Here is a 21,524-nt window from a genome sequence, read left to right on the forward strand (position 1 = left end):
GGACGTGGCTTTTGCTACTAGTCTGCTGGAGAATGAGATCTAGATGGCTTCCCTTGTATGCTTCAACTCCAAGCAGCACTCCAGGAGAGTTCTCTGCTGTCACGGTCATGTCCAGAATGTAAAAACGTCTCCAGGGATGGGGGTGAACTGAGCATGGGTTTCCCTAAAGGGCTGGGGGCTGTGATGAGGAGGGAAGGCCAAGAGACCTCCTGACCCATTTGGATCAAATAACTGATCCAACCTCGAATCACCTTCCAGCTTCAGAGGAGCTTTGCTCCGACTCTCCTGCGCAGCTGCGGTTCTGGGCTCTGGTCTGTACTGGAAACAGAGATGCCACCAGAGGCTCTCTTACCATTTGAGTGTCAGGAGGAAATGTGGCATGCGTCTCAAGAGAGCTATATATTGCCAACCCCAATTCTGCAGACCCGACGGACTGTAATGAACCTAGGAAGATAACGAACAGCTGGCAGGATGTTTATTGAGGCCTGACGCTCCTGACTGTAACAGATATCGTTCCATTATAGTTGCTAACAATAATAAATATGCTTTTAATTTTCACTTTAAGTACCGATCATCCATATTTAACTAGCATTGATTTTCAGATTGGATTACATGAAAACCTGGGATGATGGAGGCCCTGTGTCTCAGACCTTAAGTATTACGTCCCCAGCCATCCGGTCTCCTCAGCAGCTAGTAGAAATCTGATACATCCACACCATGTAAGGTGAAATCTATCTTGGATGTAGTGCTAGTTATGAAAACGATGCCTTTTGCGTGGTACTGACCACTGAGGCCGTGACCGTGTAGATCACCATAGACCCCTGGCGTTTTCAGATTCGATGTGGGGGAAATCCCAGGTGCTGCCTAAAGTTGCCCTTGAATTTATAGTTGGAGGCTGTGTTCTGAGCTTGCTGCCTGGGGTAGCATGTGAGCACATATTTGACAACTGAAGGGGCTGGATTTCAGGCATGGCGTTATCCCAGCACTGGATAGGAATAAATGATCTGTTGTCAGCGTGGCAGTGCGTTGTATCCAAGATCAGCACTAGGATTTTAAGGCCAGAAGGGACCACTGGCTCTGGTCTGACCTCCTGAAAAACACAACTCATGGCATTTATCCTGTTAATCTGCTACTGGGCCCATATATAATTTTTTCCCAATAGCCTGGAAAAGGATATGAAGACCTGGCAAAACTTGCCACTGGCACAGTTGTTTAGATTCTCTTAAACTAAAGAAGACAGAGGATCTGGCTAAGCTAGATGGGGCAAGACCGATGAAATTTGATGACCTGCAAAGCAGTGCGTGTTGGAAGGAATTGTTTGAACTGAGTGTGAATATTGCTCCGTTTTCAATCTAAAACATTCTGAAAAGGGACCAGAGTCATTTTTAATTTCCTGGCTGAAGAAAGCGCCAACTTTCTGCTCCAAAACCGTAAGCTTCTACAGCTTGAGATGAAAGAAGACCTCCAGTAGCTGTCAGAAGAATTATCTCCCCTCTAGTCCTCCATCTGGATCATTGCAACACCCAAGCAGATTAGCATCTTTTCTAGGAGGGGTCAAAGGTACATGTACAAGCTGGTACATTGAGGCACTGTACACACACCTCCCCCTTCTCCTGTGCTAGTCTCCTTAACTCCCGTTGTCAGTCCATATTGTTTTACATTAGGGTACGCTGATATTTCTCTGGGTAGTGTTCTACTCCTGTTCCATATGCTAGGTTTAGCTTCCTTTTCCAGGTGACCCTCCACAAGCTGCTGCCTGGATTGGCCAGTGCATCCTCTACTTGCTGATAATGGTCTTTGAGAAGACTGTGGTAAGCCTTGCCCTGTTCATCCCTGGCTGGACAAAGGTAAGTGACTGGTTATGTTTTCCTCTGGAGGGGGAGGGCGGGTGTTTCCATTGCATTGTGTGCGCTAATTCTTTATTAGACCATCACTCACGAGGAGCCCTCAAATAACCCATTATTGGTTACTGCATCTGGGGAAATGGTTAGTGGCAGGGAAACGTGTCACAATAAAGAGAGACATTGAATAGGTTGTTCTGTCCTTGGATGGATGAGCTTGTAGCCTGGGACTCTGGAGACTGGGTTCAATTCCCAGCCCTGCCACGGATATACTCTATGACCTTGGGCAAGTCACTTAATCTCTGTTTCCATAAATCATCTCTGAATTGGAGATGATACTTCCTTTTGTCTTCTCTGTTTCAGACTGTAATTGCTTCAGGGCAGAGGCTGTTTTGTATTTTGTACAGCACCTAACACAGTAGGGCTCTGATCTGTTCTGACCACTAGCTGCTACCATGATACAAAGACTATCAGTAGACGACAACTGTGTGTGTCCAGAGAGCTGGAACAAGTGGGAGACATTAAGTTGGGACACATCAGCATTTCATTCCTGTTGAAACCAGTATTCTGAACCTTCGTTGTACAGGACTCCTAAACTTGAACCGCTAATGTAGATTTCTCCACTCTTGGTATGCGAACCTGTAATCGGGGGGGGCTGGCAGTACTCTTCTGGATGTCTTCCAGGCCACCTCATGCAAGGCTGCTGGCCGATAAGCTTGTCTTGCAGCCAGGCTGAGAGAATCCAAGGAAAATCTGCCTGTTATTTTAATGCACTGTTAGTGTGGAAGACCAGCACTTTAATAAACGAATAAACATCTGCCTGACCTCAGGCTGCCAGAAACGTCTGGGGTGGGGTGGAATAGCTTGTCTTCTTCTAGCTTACGCGGCAGGGTAAAAAAGGCCGCAGCTGCCTCCGCCACGAATCTGCCAGTGTGGGAAGGTCGCTGCAATTCGTGGTTAATAGCCCTCAACCAAGATGTATTTTAACAACATGCTTAATTTTTGTTTCCCTTGCAGCTTCAGGAGATTTTACTGGATTATATCCCAGACCCTCAGCTAGAGCTCGTCCTGGTCATGTTCATTGTGCCTTTTACAGTCAATGTAAGTGAAGCCAAAGACTCCTCTGAAAACACTACGGTTTTGTGGGGCCTAGGTGTCCCAACAGAGACGTGCTGTACAGGCAGTCCTTACTCTCTTGAAATAGGACAGAGCAGAGAAGTGACACAATAGGTCATTGGCAGAGCTGGGAATAGAACTTCCCTCTCGGGATTCTCCAGCTGTTGCCTTACCCACTAGACCACCCTGCCTGTCTCAGCAGTCTATGCAGAAGCCACCTATTGCTGAGACACTAGCGTCTCCTAGTTAGTAAATTGTACCAACACTGTTACTTGGAGGAATTTGAGTTGTGGAGTGATGTAATTAAGCCTCTTGGACATCACAAAACTCTGAGATCTCTACCATAGCTAATGATTAATTCTGTCTGTCTTTGCATATTTTTGTTAGAATACGGCACATTCAATGCACGGGGATGTGGTTTTAGGGTTTCCAAGATGAAAGGTGGTGACTGCTTTGGGGTTTTTTTAAGTACTTAATGCAATGTGCATGGCATTTTCTGAAACGGAGGTTCCCTGTCTAGAAGACTCTACTTAAACTGTAAGATGAAAATGATAGAGGTGGGGCTGGGACAGGATAGGGTGAAGGTGAGGACAATGAGGTGACTTGGATTCTATGGGTGAATCAAAGAGTAAAATATGGCCTCCAGACTTTCGCCGTGATCCATTAAGACAGACAAAAGTCTGTTGCTTAAGTGATCATTTGGGACAGATTGTCCTGCTGTACTTAAAAATCGCTTCCTCCTCTACTGGACCTGATGAGAGACGAATGAAGGATCTGGGCTTCCCTTGCAATTATCTTGACGTCCCAGGCGTCCGCAACTCGGCTGTTAGTGGCACCCTGTGATGACAAGCACTTAATTCTGAACTCCGGCCTTATCAGCCAATGGGCCTTCCATTCACCTCTTTAATGATGCTCTTAAAGAAAAGCCGAACTGGCTCGTGTATAGAATTTGATCCAAAAAGGCAAAGATAACAGCTGAGTGGTAGTTTTCTAGTGATGTCACTCACGTTAAATACCAATTATAACTCCAAAACAGGCCCTGTCCTGCAAGGTGAATGCCCTCTACTCTGTGGTCAACAAGGCAGAGTCAAATAGGCCAGGGATTCATGGGTGTAAATGCTACCAAATCAGACAAGAATCCAGCTCATTGGGAGAGGCTGGTGCTGTCAGTATCGGGCCCTGTGTCTGCAAACCTCTTTGTCCAAATAGATTTCCCTACGGTTCGCAGCCTTCAAAACTGGGAAGAATCAACAAAAACGTCCATTGAGGTTTTGGCTGAAACTTCCACTCAGTCTGATGTAAAACTCCTTAGGGAGGAAGTGGTAATTCAGATGCTTAGAAATAAATATAGGGTAACTTTGTTCTGATGTTCTTGTATAAAATTAGCCCTCCTGCTACAGAAGGTCCTTTTAAAATAGGACTTGCTTGAAGTCCAGCCAAATGTTCTGTTGTCCCAAAAACTGTTGATCGTCTCTAAACCATCACTCTGGAAATCCTTTCCGTGTCTGCCTTCAGAGGCTTTGAACCTTTGATTAAGCCATTTTTGATGGAACCAGAATGTTTTTTGAACTGTGAAATGGAATGTCCCACTGCAGTCTGACACGACATGCTATGGCAGATGGCGTCCTGCTCCATTCAGAACGTCTTTCCACCCACCGCAACTCAGGATGCAAGAAGTTCAAGGTAGACTATGCATCCGTCCTATCCAGCTACGCCACTTCTTCCCTCCCTTTCCTTTTTCTCTGGAAACTGTCTTCCTAGGGGAATTGGAAAAAATCCCAGGAACAACTCCATTTATCGCTGGAGAGTTCTTTTCCTAGTGATGTGTCTCAACTTTGCTAAGACCCTGTGGTTAAAATGGGTGCTGTTCCGCTCCTCCTGACCTCCCACACATTGGTGCGTTCTCTGGTGACCGCACACAAGAAGATGGAGAATCTCAAACATAAGGGATGTGATGGAAGATGGCGTTAAGACAGAAGTAGGAAGTACTTCACTGGATGGCTTGGGAGAAGTGCAGCCAGCCAGTTAGAAGCAGTCAGTAATACCTAGCTCTTAGAGCATTCATCATCAGTAGATCTCCAAGGATGTCCGTCTCATTACCCGCACCTTTTAGAAATGGGGAAACTGGGCACAGGGAGGGGAAGTGACTTGCCCAAGGTCACCCACCAGTCCATCTAGTGGCAGAGCAGGGATTAGAACCCAGGTCTTCTGAGTGCTGGTCAGTGCTTTATCGCTAGGCCAAGCTGCCTCCCAGTAGAGAGTAAGGCAACAGAGGAGCCGTACAGAACCCTTCCAGGCAGAGACAAGCTGTTTGAATTTGATGTGGACGGCAGAGAGGAAATTCAGAGTGGAGAGGAGTGTGGTCTGAGTGAGACTGGCACAAGAGGGGGTCGCATTCAGTGAGGCAGGACATTGCAACTCTCGTCTGAATAGGATTGCAAAATGCATGAGTCAGTACAGCTCAAGACAGCTAATATTTCTCCCCCTTCAGAAGACCGCCTGGTAAGGAGGGAAAGCTGCCGTCCCCTGCAGTTTCTAACTAGGTGGAGAAAAGCCTACAGCTGCCGAGCTGGTACCTTTCTGTTGGGCACTGGTTTCTCATACAGAAACTACAGGGTTTTTTTTTTAATCTCCTAGATATGTCACCACAATCGCTGTGGCTAGAATCCACCTGGGCGTGCATGCCGACGTGGTTAAGTAACTGAGAGCGCCAAGCACGTCCTGGCTGCTCTGAGCCAAATAACATGCCAGCTCCTGCAGCCGCCTGGTGAGCTCAGAAACTTGGCTTTCATTTTTAGAGGAGCTGTGTTTGGTCTCCTAGGTGGTGGGGAAAGCTTGAAAACACAAACAGTGTGTGTGTGTGTGTGTGTGTGTGTGTGTGTGTGTGTGTGTGTGTGTGTGTGTGTGTGTGTGTGCCTTTGACTCTGCCGACTCATGAGGCAGCACCTCCAAGCCTCATTCATCTTCACTTGGAAACCTGCTGCCACCTGAGGGAGGTGGGGCCGTGGGAGCCCCATGCGGGATTTGCCTTGGGCCCCAAATGGCCATAATGTGTCCCTGCTGCCACTTCTGCTTGGCTCAGGAGCAAACTTTCCCAGCACGTGGGAAACCAGTGCAAGCACTGACAACTGTTCTGGGAAGCTGAATGGGTGAACCTTGGCTCTGGATGCATCGTGTTTCAGCCAGTTCCAGCTGCAGAGCATGGTGGGAAATCACTCTGACCCAGTTACAGCCCTGACCTACTGTTTAATCTCTTTTCCAGTGGGTCCTCCAGCAAGTGCCTGCTCTGACAAACCGACCAGGCTTCAATGCAGAGGAGAGAAAATAGCTCCCAAAACACACAGTTGGTCAAACTCTTGCAGACCTGGGGCCTAATCCTGCAGAGTGGCCTCTACTCCATTCGTGTCAGTGGGGGTCGAGGGCGTGAATTGTTCGGTAGGATCAGGTTGTACGGGAGCTGTCGGTGGTCATTGTAAGGTTTAAAGCTGTAGCACCCCCTATTGCTGCTACCGCCTTGCAGTTAGGCTGCACTGAAGATTGGCCCTCCAAAGTCTGGGCTGTTTGAACAACTTTTTTATTTTCCTTTCCCCCTCCAAGGCTGTTATGTTCTGGGTCGTGGACAGTTTGATCATGAGGAAGTATAAGCAGACGGACAGCCTTGAAGGCAGCAGGTCCATAGAAAACCCCGTGAGGAATGAAGAATCCCAGGTAAGCCCAGGGAATGTGCGGTGGGCAGATGTGCACAGACAGCCAACCCTAAGTCAAATGAACACCACTCATTGTGACTGCAGTGGGTAGCCATGACACAAGGCAGGTGATTTGAATTTAGAGCCAGCTGTGCCACAGAGCCGCGTCCGCCTTCCCCTTGGGGAGGGGGATTGTCTGACCGGGATTCTTGATGAGCGCTCCCTTGTTAATGCTGCAGAAACGGGAGCACTGACCGAATCTTGAGCCACTTCGCCCCAGGGAAGCGTCTCTCTCAGCTCCCATGGACAAGTCTTGAGATGCTGGGAGTGTCTGACTCCCTCAGGTCTGCTCTCTGACACTAGGGAGTGGGTGAGCGCATGAAAGCTTCTGCACCAGAAATGCCAGGAGGGAAAAGGCAATAAGAGCTCGAGAAGGGCAGGCCCTTATTTCTAGACCCTAGGAAAATTCTACAGCGTGGCTGTGTTTGGAAAGGACAGGGGCGGCCCACCTGAGCCTGAGAAGGAGCCAGAATTTACAATGGACATTGCCAAAGAGCCACAGTAATACGTCAGCAGCCCCCCATCTGCTCCCCTGCCCCTCCCGCCTGCTGGCAGCCCCCGCCAATCAGCACCAACTCCCTCCTCCCCCTGCAATCAGCTGTTTCACGTGCGCAGGAGGCTATGAGGGGGAGAAGCGAGGGAATGGCAGGCTCAGGGGAAGGGGTGGAGTGGGGGCAGGGCCTGGGTCAGAGCAGGGGGTTGAGCAGTGAGCACTCCACAGCACATTGGAAAGTTAGCATCTATCGCTCCAGCCCCGGAATCCACGCCTAGGTAAGGAGCCGCATATTAACCTCTGAAGAGCCGCATGCGGCTCCGGAGCCACAGGTTGGCCACCCCTGGAAAAGGACTTAAAATGGGATCGCCTCTCTCAGTATTGAGAGCAGCAGCATGGCTGGTGGACAAGGCTTTGGAGACCTGGTTTCTATTCCCAACTTTGCCACTGCCAAGCTCTAGCCTGGAAAGTTACTTTGCTTCCTCAGCGACCCTCCTACTCTGGCTTCTCTGTTTAGACAGGGACTCCTAGATGGTTGTACGGTACCTAGCACAATGGATTGTGCTTGATTGCAGTTGGGCCCTGTAGACGCGGCCATGTTGAAAGCAATAAATATCCAGTATCTGATCATTAGGTCTCCTCGGGCACTACCAGTGTTATCCACTGACACCATACACGTACTACACTCCGCCACCCCTACATCACTCCAGCTATGGAAAACCAAGCTGGATTCTTGTCTACTTCACGCACCATCCACAGACTAGCCCGATCAGTAATGACAGCTGAATGCCGTGACAGGGCGTGGCTCGATAGTTTTCCAGATTCCGGGTTGAATTAATGGCATGGAAAATCGTTCTTAATCTGTGAATCGAGCAAATGTCGTATGAAGTCCATTGAGAATCAACAGAACTCCAGCAGGTGTCGCTTCCGACTCCTTTGGGGCCCTCACGTCTAGTTAACATGTTTAAAGTTGTAGTAAGAAGGAATTTTTTTCTTGCCAATGTCTCGTCTTTTGTTGAATTTTGGAGGAAAACATGCTTGGGGGGAATCAGAGTTTGCCAGGTGTCTGAGTTTCTCAGCAAGCAAACTGCCAGTTAACTGTGGTGTGAGTCACCCTCCGCATATATTTGGGTTAACTGGATGTTCACGCTTTAAGTCCAAAGGAAAAAAACATTGTTCTGTTACGGGCAGATTTTGTTCTCATTGTTTGCTAATACAACAGAGTTCACTGGACACATCCATGTCTGTGCTTGGGTTTTGGGCAAAGGCCATCATCTAACTAGCTGGATCTAATTCTGTTCTTCCCTCCCTCCACCCCTATTTTCAAAATGCGACATATACAAATTCTGATTTCCTGCTGTTCATTGGCAAGACCCACTAGGCTGAACAGGAGTTCCACAGTTACAGGCTGGCTTCTGAAATAGCTGCTGCTTGGTGGAATTAAATACTCCTAGAGAAAAGGGGGAAAGAAACAGAACCGAAATAATACAAGGTATTTCACGTTCTCCTTACAGAATAACTTTAATCTCCAGTCCCCATTAAGTTTACTTCCCTCATGGCTTTGGTCAGAGCACATCTTCTAGTAAGTGTAACTAGTTTCTGCATCGGACAGGTGGGACTGCTAAACCATGGCCAGAAGTACCCGGCTTTGGCTTCTGCACTGAAATATACACTGCGCATAAGAAATGTTCTTAATTGGTATTGATGCCGTTTACATAACTTCAAGCCAGAATTCTTGCAGCGCTTGTGTACCCGATAAGCTCCCACTCCTAAAGGGCGATGTGGCGTTAGTGGATTCCTTCCGCTTATGGGACGGACAAAGCAGAGACAGATGTTAACAGCTGGTCAGCCAAGAAATGAGTCATGCACGTCCTGGTGCAGCAGAGCTAGCTTCGTTCTCTGAATGGGAGCTCTGAGTTATGGTTCGTTCCAAAACATCTGAACCTTGCATTCCGGGGATTTCCAAAAATGGGGAGCCCGTTTTTGAGTGCTCTTATTTCATAGGAGTGGAAAGCCAGTGCAGCCAGGTGAGGCGTGCTCTGAACAGTTTTTGCACCAGTTTAACTGTCTTGGTTAGGGGTGCCGTGTGGGTCTTTTTTTGTTTTGTTTAACCACTATAGTTAAAAGCGGTACCCAAAACTGTAGACAAGCCTGCAGAGATCCCACATGCACAAAACTGCTAATTACTCTAAATTCTAAACAGCCAGAGCCAATTAACGCCTCTCTGGTTATGGCATGGTCTTGGCCTCGTAGTAGTGGTTGATACTCAGGAGTGCCATCTCCTCCAATCCCATTTAGCAGGGATGGCTGTGGAGGTCCATTCAACGTCTGTAACTCGTAACGTCTTTCATAATGGGTGGACGCGGGTGCTACTTGTCCTGTTTTTGCAAGTTTGAAGCCGTATCCGAACACAGAAGTTGCACCAGTTTAAAGTTGTGTTTAAACTGTAACTTCTGTGCATAGTTGAGACCTGATCTCTTTCCAGCTGAGATCGGATCTTAATCCTCCCACAAACAGCACAACTAATCCTTTATTTTACAGCAAAACATTGGAGCCTCTGAGATCCCCTTTCACCTTCATGTAGCATCAACAACAATAATACACTTAGGCTAGGTCTACACGGTGGGGGGGGAGGTCGACCTAAGATATGCAACTTTAGCTACGCGAATAGCGTAGCTGAAGTCAGTGTATCTTAGGTCGATTTACCTGGCCGTGAGGACGGCGGTGAGTCGACTTCCGCCTCTCGCCATGATGGAGTTCCGGAGTCGACAGCAGAGCGATCGGGGATCGATCACTACCTGCCAATCTGGCAGGTAGTGTAGACATACCCTTAGACCAGGGGCAGACAAACTTTTTGGCCTGAGGGCCGCATCGGGTTTCGGAAATTGTATGGAGGACTGGTTAAGGGAGGCTGTGCCTCCCCAAATAGCCAGGTATGGCCCAGCCCCTATGCCCCCCCCCCCGCTTCTCGCCCCCTGACATGCGCCCTCCCCTGGGACTCCTGCCTCATCCAACCCCCACGTTCCCTGATGGGCCCTCCCCCTGGGACCCCTGCCCCATCCACTCCCACTGCTCCCTATCCCCTGACCGCCCCCAGAACCCCAATCCCTGACTGCCCCCCACCACCCCATCAAATCATTCCTCTCATTCCTGACTGCCCCCCACCGCCCCATCAAATCCCTCCTCTCATTCCTGGCTGCCTCCCCCGGGACCCCTGCCCCCATTCAACCCCCCCATTCCCCACCCTATGACTGCCTTGACCCCATCCACACCCCCGCCCTGAACTCCCCTGCCCTCTATCCAACCTCCCTCCCCCTTACTGCACTGCCTGGAGCACCGGTGGCTGGCGGCCACTACAGCCACGCCGCCCTGCTGGAGCCAGCCACACCACCGTGCAGCTCAGAGCACCGGGTCAGGACGGGCTCTGCAGCTGCGCTGCCCCAGGAGCTCGTAGCCCCGTCGCCAAGAGCATTGCCCCAGCGGCGCAGTGAGCTGAGGCTGCGGGGGAGGGGGAACGGCAGGGAAGGGGCCGGGGGCGAGCCTCCCGGGCCAGAAGCTCAGGGGCCGGGCCGGAGTGTCCCGCGGGCCGTAGTTTGCCCACCTCTGACTTGGACAGTGGAGGTCTGTAGCACAGAGTGTCCCTGTAGCATGCGGACACAACTATACGGTAGCCGTTCCCTCTGGGATAGAACAGAGCAGGACTCCATACCCAGTACGTTGCTATTGTTGCCAGTCGCATATGGAAATATACCATGCCATCTGTCTTGCTGTGCTGAGGAATGAACAGAGCACCATAAAACTCTTTACGGCAACCTGTTCCGGTTCAGGCTAGTCCATAAAGAAGACCGCTATCCAAATCTCCAGAAGTCAGGAAAGATCAACTGTTCTCTAATCCATCTTCTTGCCAATGCAGGATTTCTCCTTATAGCCCACTTTTCTAATGTTCTGACCAGTCTGGCTTTAAATGTTCCAAACAATGGGCTTCCATTAATAGCCCTCCCTGCTGGGAAGGCTTTTTTCTGATATTTAGCTTTCCCTTAGTATCTCCCATCTTCTTTTTTTATATCTTTTGAATATTTGACTTGCCATCTCCCTCTCCTCCCCCTCCTCTCACTTTGTTGTTACTTAGCAAAACTTTTTAGTTTCACCTCTTGTGAGGAAAGAGTCAGTTCACTTTTGTGGTTTGACTTGGAGCATCCTCTCTGGTGTGAAGTGGAGTTACGCCAGGGATTGGTTCATCCCTGTATTTGCAGTGTCCTCTTACGGGAACTTTATATGGGGATTGTTGCCTTCCTGCTCTGTGTCCTGATGCCTCACCAATTTCAACCCAAAATTGCATTGGCCATATCACATTGCAAACTCAGAGCTCTGGTTTTCTAACCCACATGGATGAAGAGTACAGAAGTGAGGATCTTCACAGAAAATCTGACTTTTCTCTCTTCTTTCTTGGTCTCCATGAAACTTCTGTACAGCCACTTGTCATGTGACCTCCTATCTATACAATCATAGAAGATTAGGGTTGAAAGAGACCTCAGGAGGTCATCTAGTCCAACCCCCTGCTCAAAGCAGGACCAACCCCAACTAAATCATCCCAGCCAGGACTTTGTCAAGCTTAAAAAACCTCTAAGGATGGAGATTCCTAGGTAACCCATTCCGGTGCTTCACCACCCTCCTAGTGAAATAGTCTTTCCTAATATCACAACCCAAACCTCCCCCACTGCAACTTGAGACCATCGCTTCTTGTTCTGTCATCTGCCACCACTGAGAACAGCCAAGCTCCATCCTCTTGGAACCCCCCCTTCAGGTAGTTGAAGGCTGCTGTCAAATCCCCCCTCGCTCTTCTCTTCTGCGGACTAAATAAGCCAAGTTCCCTCAGCTTCTCCTCATAAGTCATGTGCCCCAGCCCCCTGATCATTTTCATTGCCCTTCGCTGGACTCTCTCCAATTTGTCCACATCCTTTCAATATCCTAACAATATCCACATCCTAACAATATCACAAGTCACCTTTTAAACGGTAGATAAAATGACAACCCACCTGGCAAATCTAATTGCCCAGGCCACAAAGCTGGGGTGGCCGAAATCCAAGATCAGAGGCTGGAAATGGGGATTTGGTTGAGATCCATCCCTATTAATTGACTCATTTGCTCTCCTGATTGTTCAATAAGGAGAATTTCCTTCTTCTCTGCTATGTTATTAATCTCCCTCCTTTCAGGTGCTAAGCGTCTCTATGCTTGGCAGGGGTTGCTCATGCTAAAGTGCCTGGAGTTTATCAGAGTTCATCAGGCCTGTCTAGCAGCAGGCGCCGACAACTCCCTGTCGCACGGCTTACTTGAATTTCAACCTTTCTTCACAATAAAGGGTTTCATTCTTTTCACCTGAGCTCGGAATCCGCTCGTGTTAGAAAATGGGTCCCTGTTTTAACCTAGTCTTAAAACTGGCGCTACCTATGGCTGCACCAGCTGTTTTTTACAGGGCTGCTTTCTTTATATGTGGGGGGAGGGATAGCTCAGTGGTTTGAGCATTGACCTGCTAAACCCAAGGTTGTGAGTTCATCTGGGGGGGGGAGTGGGCACTTAGAGATCTGGGGCAAAAATCTGTCAGGGACAGTACTTGGTCTTGCTGTGAAGGCAGGAGACTGGACTCAATGACCTTTCAAGGTCCCTTCCAGTTCTATGAGATAGGTATATCTCCATATTATTGCATGGGATACCCTATGCTGTGAAGGTACCTAGCAGAGATGCAATCCCACTGTTTGATGGGAGACCGTGAGTAGCTGGCCAGCCCAGAGCCCTATCTTCCATCTCGTGGGGGGCTTTTAAGGCAGGGCCCGCTTTCTCACTCTTGAGCTATAGATATGAAGTGAGGCAACATAGGGCTTTGTGTAAGGTGGAGTGAGGGCTGTGGTTTCGGCCAAAACTAACACTTACGTGGGGGGGGGATTTTCATCCTTTTGATGGGGATCTATTAAAATTTCCTTCTGGGCTAGTCTTAAACCCCAAAGCTAGCTTCCAGGACAGGCTTTTTCCCTCAGCCCCTTGTGCAGTTCTCTCCCTTCCCATCTAACTGCCATCTGAGCTGCACTGTCTGCCTGAATCGTTGCACGTTGAGTTGCAGGTAGGGTGACATACGTCCTGTTTTGGCCGGGACAGTCCCTTTTTAAAGCCCTGGCCTGGCCATCCTGATTTTTTGCAAAAGTGGACGTTTGTCCCATTTGCTCTTGCTGACTTGGTCAACGGGACAAATGCCCACTTTTGCAAAAAAAAAGTGGGTTGCAGTGCGGAGGAATGTATGGGGAGGGAGGGGCAAGTAGAGATGCCAGCCCTGCTCGTGGGGAGGGGGGGGGAGGCAGAGCTGAGCTGGGGGGAGGCGGTGTTCCAGCATGTGGGGGGCTGGCAGGTTTCCAGTGACTGGGCAATGGCCCCCTGCACGGGGAGGGGAGCTTGGGCAAGCAGCTGGGGGTGTCCTGTTCTCCTTTTGGAAAATATGGTCACCCTCATTGCACGAGAGCTGAGTAAATGCAGGCTGAAATGAAGGCTCCCTGTTCTCCTGCCTCAGCTGGAGTCTGTTGTGACAGTAAACCACAGACCATGTCAATGGCATCACTGTCTTCTCCACTCCGTGAAAACCAGTAGCATTTTCAAAGCCCTTAATGTGTCCTTTGATCTCTCTGGGTCTGTGGCTTTTACCCATGGGCAGAAAGCAGATTAAAAAATCAGGAATACGTGTTCGTCTGTCCTTATTTTCACATTTTCAGATTGTCTTTGTGACCACTACTAGCAAGGACTCTTATCGTCCCGATGACATGTGCACTGGTTAATTTGGGGTTGGAGAGGGGAAGCTGTTCTGTTAGGCTAATGCAGCAGCCGTTCTTAACTGGGTACATAAATCAGCACAATTGGTAGACACTTAAATGAGACTCTGATTAACATAGCACGGGTATTTCAGATCAGAACTGAGCTATCTAGTTGGGTGAGGAGTGGGGAATGAGTTGCCAATCTTTCATAAGCCCAAAATTCACTTCGATTTCTTAAAACAGACTAAGTTTTTTGTGTTGTCTAAAGCATTGTAACATCAGAGATGAGCAGGTTCTAAAGTAGCCCTGATTCCACCTATCTCATGGGGGAAATAGATTTATCGGCTTTCTTCGTATTACTGGCTATGACTGCATGTCACACTCTTTTCTTTCTGCGTGCTGTATCCTTGCGATAGATCAATTATACGTAGAATCTGAGTTCAGGTTCACTGCATCTGTCATTATCCACCCTGCTGTCTACAACCAAATGAACTGGCAGAGCATGTCTGCAGCTGTGACCCGGTGCTCTTGAGGTCATAGTAGGTGAAGCGGCAGAGTTTTAAACATCTACAAATCAGTTGTCCCTTGCTTTTGACTAGAGGCCTGTATCGGGATATGTAAATTACCCTGGGCATATCTATTGTGTAAATATTGGCACTCAGATGGAACACTGGAACAACAGATTCCGGCTGATGGGAAGTGTGTTCTGTACAGGATGTAGCTCAGAGGTGTTTTGTAAATTACAATGCAAAAGAAGTATTTAACTGTGTTTGGGGAGGGGGAAAGAATGAAAGCAGTCAAGTGAATGAACACTTATGGTGGGGGTGTTCATTTCCTTCTCAACTCTCTGGCACTTGAGTATAAAGAGGCACACGCTAGGCAAGCCCAGATTGAAAGAGTAGACATGAGAATATTGGTGAATTGTTGGGGTACAAGACCAGGATGGCACGACAACCCAGGGTGCTGTTCCCAGCTCTGCCACTGACCTTGTGTGGCTCGGTGCCTCTCCTGTCTAGACTGAGAGCTCTTTGGAGCAGGAATTCTTTCTGACTCTGTTTGTCTTACCAGCGCTTAGCCCAGTGGGCCCCCTCACCACTGCTGTAACACAACCAATGCAACTGTCAAGGACAAGCTTGTGCTGAAGTTTCACCTCTCTTTAAGGGTCTGTCTACACAACAGAAGCTTGCACGGGTTAGCCTGAGTGAGCCAGTTTGAATCCAGCTAGGGCAGATGACAATAGCAGGGAAGACCGAGCAGAGCGTGCCGGACCCTGAGTACATACTGTGACAGGGTCAGGCCAGATAGCTACAGGAGGGTGATCCTATTGGGATCCAGGAAGTGGGCTTCCTGGATCCTGCCCACTGCTAAAGGATCCCCCCCAGCCTAAGGGGGGGTCCACAGAACCTGGAGACCAAAAAATTACGGGGGACAACTAATAAAAGAACAGGGACAGGAGTGAGGTCAAAGGGTCAAACAAAACGAACCAGATGGGGACACCGAACAGAGAACCCTGGACAACACCCACTGCTCCTCGAAGGCGTCAAGGGAGCCAGTGGATGCCACCCAGAGGAACTCTGCCTGGATATCTGCCTTCTATCACTCTCTACAGGAGAGTGATAGAAGGCAGATATATTAGCCCCAGATTAAGTAGGTCCCTTTTCCCTGGGTAAGGTAACAGGGAAGGTTCCAGAACAATCAGGAACTTTCTGGAAACAATTAAGGCAGACAGGCAGACACCTGCAGCCAATCAAGAAGCTGCTAGAATCAATTAAGACAGGCTAATCAGGGCACCTGGGTTTTAAAAGGAGCTCACTTCAGTTTGTGGTGCGAGTGTGAGGAGCTGGGAGCAAGAGGCGCAAGGAGCTAAGTGTGAGAGGGTGTGCTGCTGGAGGACTGAGGAGCACAAGCGTTATCAGACACCAGGAGGAAGGTCCTGTGGTGAGAATAAGGAAGGTGTTTGGAGGAGGCCATGGGGAAGTAGCCCAGGGAGTTGTAGCTGTCATGCAGCTGTTACAGGAGGCACTATAGACAGCTGCAGTCCACAGGGCCCTGGGTTGGAACCAGGAGTAGAGGGCGGGCCCAGGTTCCCCCCAAACCTCCCAACTCCTGATCAGACACAGGAGGAGTTGACCCGGACTGTGGGTTCCACCAGAGGGGAAGATCTCTGAGATGAGCAAATCTGCCAATAAGCGCAGGACCCAGCAAGGTAGAGGAGGAACTTTGTCACAATACCCAGCTTGCTATCCCGCTCCAAGCCCATGTAAGCAGAGTTAGGATAAGCTCTACCCTGGTGGTGAATTATGGTGAGGGTGGAAAAGAACTTCAGGGGCTGATCTTGTTTGCATAGGCACACCCACCTGCCTAACCTGGGACAACAACAACTGAAAGTGGTTACTTTGGCTGGTGTGGGATCCCCAGTTTCTCTGTTATTGGGGCAGGAAGAATAAAGTGTTGTTACCCTGATTCTGTGAATCAAGGCCAGTGGAACTGCTGTATGACAGAGGGAGTTACCAGTAACTAATTAGCACTCGCTAGACAAGGGGCATGGGTTACAAAACCCAGTGAATGGAGAGAGGTTGGGGACAGGTATGTGTACCTGATGGTATGGGCCCCTTTTGAGGGCCTGGAACACCAATTGCACTACCCCCTCTCTCCACTGTTGAATAGCAGAGCTAAGTTTGCTTCCATTAGGAGTCTAGCTAGAAGTTGCTGAACTGAATTCACTTTGGGCCAATGGTGCACCAGCACTGGGGCTCCCCTACTACAAGCTGAAATCACTAAAAGAGCTAAAATTGCTGAGCTGAGATCACTGAGTGCTGTGTTAACCAGTGGGGGAGCCTGAAGATTTATTGCTAAGCAGCTGGCAGAGCCAAGCAGTTTGTGGGACGGATGGAGCGGCGCAGAGCGGAGCTGAGCCATTTGCGGGGGCAGCTAGAGCGGTTCATGGGACGGCTGGTGGAGTGGAGCGGCTGGCAGAGCTGAGCAGTTTGTGGGATGGTTGGAACGGCCCACGGAACGGGGAGCGGAGCAGTTTGCGGGGACGGCTGGAGGAGCGGGGCGGCGCGGCTGGTAGAGCGCAGCCATTCGTGGTAAAGGTTGCAGCAGAACTCCACGGAGAGGTGGGGCAGTCGGCCTCGGACCACGTAAGGTGCCCCTTAACATCCCGTGTGGCCCCCCCCATTTCCGCCCAGGCTGGGGGCGGTAAAACTCTGCAGATAAACTTTTGAACTCTGGGGCAGCACTGACCAGGGACAGAGACTTTGGGGTTGTTGGACTTAAGACCCTGAGGGGAAAAGGACACTGCCAAACTTACTTGGGGGTGGGTCTTTTGCTCATGGTTTGTGTTATGAATCCTGTTTGCAGTGTTCCCCCAACATAATGCCGCATTGTTTCCCTCCTTTATTAAAAGGCTTTTGCTACACTCAGACTCCGTGCTTGTGAGAGGGGAAGTATTGCCTCCTAGAGGCGCCCGGGGTGGGGGGATGGTATGTAATTGTCCCAGGTCACTGGGTGGGGGCTCGAGCCAGTTTTGCATTGCGTTATTGAAACGGAACCCCTAGATACTGAACCCGGCCCTTGTTGCTGCCATCTCAGAGGGGCAGAAGGATTACACCCACCTTGTGCTGTTTCCGCCATTGTTACTCACTAGCCCACAACGGTTTGTTTGCCTGCAGCGTCTGCAGGTTCGGCCGATCATGGCTCCCACTGGCCGCGGTTTGTTTGTTCCAGGCCAATGGGGGCTGCAGGAAGCAGTGTGGGCTGAGGGATATGCTGGCCGCTGCTTCCCGCAGCCCCCTTTGGCCTGGAACAATGAACCTCAGCCAGTGGGAGCTGCGATCGGCTGAACATGTAGGTGCTGCAGGTAAACAAACCGTCCCGGCCTGCCAGTGGATTTCCCTGATAGGCTGTGTGCCAAAGGTTGCCGATCCCTGCACTAGCCTATCAAACTAATGCCCATGAACAGCTTTAGCTGTGTACCATACCCCAAGAGAGATCAACGTCTTAGTTACAAATAGCACCTGAATAACAAGCCATTTCCCTTTATTTTCTACTGGTCTTAGGTTGTTGTAAAAGCCAAATGTGACCTGACAGCATCTCTTAAATATTGCTGGTTTTTCCATGGATTGCTGGAGATGTCATAAAATGTGTGAATGAGGATGGGCGGTGTGAGCCTCTCTAATCCCTTTGAAGATGTTGATTCATTGCAGCCGTTTGTTTTTCCTGTTTAGCCCTCCTGTTGCTATGGTTACTGGCCCCACCGTGCCGCCTAAATGATAATGAACGAAGGGTGTGTTCCTTTGTTATGACAGTGCACCGGGATCATGCAATTTATGTCCCCCACGATGTCCGGGTCCAGGACCGGGGAAAGAGGCCTTGTTAATAGTCTGTCATCCGCCAGTTTTTTGGTCTGTTGCATATAAAACACTCCGGCCAAACAAAGCATGAGCAAATTCTCCCTTGATATGGACATTTCATAAAGCCAGCACATTTTATACTGCCTCCCTAATGCAGTGTGTCAGGAAACAGTCCAGAGATCCAAATTACACGCTTAATAACCAACATAAAAATGCAGGCTGTGATATTGTTAGATCTCTCAAGCTGAGTAGGGACAGGCCAGATCAACACTTAAATGGGAGACCTCCAATAAGGCGATGCGGGAAGCTGTGTTTTTAGGAGCTGGTGCTCGTCTCACTGAGCCAACTCTCAACTAGCGCAGCGTGGTCTGGACTGTGCCACTGGAGGGGCTGTCTTTTAGAGAAGTAAAACTGAAGCTGTCAGAATCTCAGATGTACACGCTATCTGTGAAGGCTAGGACTCTAACAGGGTTTAAAAGAGAACTGGATAAATTCATGGAGGTTAAGTCCATTAATGGCTATTAGCCAGGATGGGTAAGGAATGGTGTCCCTAGCCTCTGTTTGTCAGTGGGTGTAGATGGGTAGCAGGAGAGAGATCACTTGATCGTTACCTGTTAGGTTCACTCCCTCTGGGGCACCTGGCATTGGCCACTGTCGGTAGACAGGATACTGGCTGGATGGATCTTTGGTCTGACCCAGTATGCCCGTTCCTATGTTCTTATCCAGGAATTGACAGGGCCCTGGGGCCTGGCCATATTTCCGTAGGGGTAAGCTACATCATCTGCTTAAACTCCCATGCAGTTTCAACTGGTTGAAATATTCGCCTTCTCTTCTATCCTTAACTGTTTTTGGGTGCTGTTAAAAAGTTCTAGCCTCCCCCAGAGGTGGCTGCACTTTAGTGGTTAATTAAGTAACTCAACATACGCGACTTTGACGGGTGCAGAAGACAACAATGGCAGGCCAATGAGATTTGGTGTCTGCTAATCAGAAGGAAGCAGGCTCATCTGTCATTTTTCTGTACTTGGTTGAATTAGTGGTGATGGAGTCCAACGTTTTTCTTGTACTACCCTGAATAAACATTGGTTAACTTTGATTTTCTGTTTTAAAGAATGATATATATTTACATTGCAATAGCCCCGAGAGGCCTTAACCCCAATGTGCTAGGCACTGTACAAACACAATGAAGAACATTTCTTTGCTTCAAAGAGTCTATAGTCTAAAGACGAGGTCTTTACAGTGGGTTGGGGAAATGACCAAGCAAACCAAGGTGGGGGGAGGACAGGGTACAATAAAAAATATAGTTTAACATAGGTGGGCATAATTCATAGCAGAAACCACTTAGCCAGCCGACTTCTGCTGTTCAGCTGATCAGATGTCACTTAATTTTGAACACTCATCTACTGAAGCTGCAAACGGCATGGGATGCCCTGCCCACACCTACCCCTTGGGGTAACTAAATGCCTAGCTCTGTAATGAGAGAGTTTGGTTGAGGGTTTGAGTTTAGATTTTGCTGAGTCTATCACTTGATTGAGGAGGAATAGGCATCGTGGCCAACTCCTGTATCAAACTTAGGGTAGCTTTGTTGTTTGCTCACTGACATATCTTTATCCTTCAGAGCAGTGCTGTTCTGGGAGATGTTACCTATGGTATGTCCCGTTAAAAGGCACTAAGAGGTATGAGATCTCCAGCCAAACAGACGCTCTAACCACTGAGCAATGAGTCTCTGTCAAGAGTTGAATTGTTCTTGTTCTTCCTTTAGGCGTTGCTCTGTCCTGACTTGGATTTTGATCAGTCTGAAAGTGACGAAGACATCTCAGGACTCCAAGGATCCAGCCAGAAAACGAGACAGCCAGGCTATCAGGTGGTAGTTTAATAGCGACTTCAAACTGAGCCAAGTGGAGAGAGTTCCAACCAAGAAAACAGCAATAGAGACTTTTGTAGAAAACTGGACTTTGATCTGATGTTAGAAGCTGGGGTGGGGATGCTAGTTTTATTGCACAGTTAAATGGAGATCACATGCTGGGACTAGGCAGATCTATCCTTTGCAGTTATTTTCCTGATGGCGTTTCTGTACCTTCTGCATTCTTGTTGCCCAGTGTGGTGGCTGGCTCTACGTACACCGTTAACTCCTGCTGTACCTGTATTTGTCTCTAAACTGGACACTCCTAATCACATCATGGTTAGGACTGTGGAGTTATATTTCTGTGGCTGGCCAGCTGGCTGTTGAGTTTGTCAGGATGGTAGCATAAGTCACAATACTAGATCTTTTAATAGGATTTATGATTTATCTTGTACTAACTGTACCATGACACTTTCTGTAGGCACAGCTTGCTCGTAAATAACTCACTTGTAAAAAGTATTTAAAAATGTCTTTGGGGTTGGACTCATCATTCCACTGAATCTGACTTTTTTACTGTTTTATAGGGATTGTAATAAAAGTTTGACTTAAAGTTGCTTCATTTTTGGAATGCATTCCGGCGCCTAATGTTTTGCAAAGAGAGGATGTTACAAATGAGATGGCTCCATTCTAAACTCGCACTTGCAGGGACTTGCCGCTTGCTTTGCATTGCCATATCCGAACTGGAACTGTCCTGTCTTGGCCCAGAAGTTAATCTGGTTAAAAATCTGTGCAGTCACTTGGGTTAATGACGTGGGGAAAAGCTGTTTTTCTAAAGCCAAAATTTTCAAAAATCGATGTCTAAAGTGATCTCTAAAATAAAGCCTTATTTAAACAGGAAAGTTCATCTGTGCAGGAGACAGCTTTCCCAGGGGTCGGTCTAACACCTGTAGAACAGACTTTCTCAGGAAGGACCTACGCACTGGCCCAAACCTTGCCACCTTCTGCTCCAAATGCAAGGGACCCTTCAGCCTACCATAAACACAGATCAGCATGTGCACCCTACCAAAACATTCTATTGCATGCACAATTCTCCCCCATGGGAGAGGGAAGAGAGAATGAACCGCACATGACCGATATTAATCTAGTTGCTTAATGCATAACTGGAAGGCGTTCAGATTCTACAGTAATCCAAGCATCCTAGAAGTGTAGGACTGGAAGGGACCTTGAGAGGTCATCTAGTCCAGTCCCCTGCACTCAAGGCAGGACCACGTAAGAATGTGTGGTATAAGAATGGAAATATTTATGCTGCTTAAAAGAATTTGTGATCCAAAACCCATCG

The 21,524-nt window shown here is 48.7% G+C and overlaps 1 protein-coding gene across 2 annotated transcripts in view; it reads left to right on the forward strand.

Annotated features, from left to right (window-relative positions):
* The window catches only part of LOC101954000 (store-operated calcium entry regulator STIMATE-like), a 76,637-nt gene extending 55,842 nt beyond the window's left edge, over positions 1–20,795 (forward strand). The window contains exons 5-9 of one of the 2 annotated variants that reach the window (XM_024106343.3): positions 1,735–1,847; positions 2,859–2,942; positions 6,555–6,665; positions 19,961–20,018; positions 20,105–20,795. In XM_024106343.3, coding sequence (XP_023962111.2) covers positions 1,735–1,847; positions 2,859–2,942; positions 6,555–6,665; positions 19,961–20,005 — 353 coding nt within the window. In that variant the 3' untranslated portion in view covers positions 20,006–20,018; positions 20,105–20,795. The remainder of the gene's footprint in view (positions 1–1,734; positions 1,848–2,858; positions 2,943–6,554; positions 6,666–19,960; positions 20,019–20,104) is intronic. The other variant, XM_005291923.3, reaches the window with a different exon arrangement.
* The last annotated feature ends 729 nt before the right edge of the window (positions 20,796–21,524 follow it).

The sequence above is a fragment of the Chrysemys picta genome, chromosome 1 (genome assembly GCF_011386835.1).
Source record: "Chrysemys picta bellii isolate R12L10 chromosome 1, ASM1138683v2, whole genome shotgun sequence".
NCBI lineage: Eukaryota > Metazoa > Chordata > Testudines > Emydidae > Chrysemys > Chrysemys picta.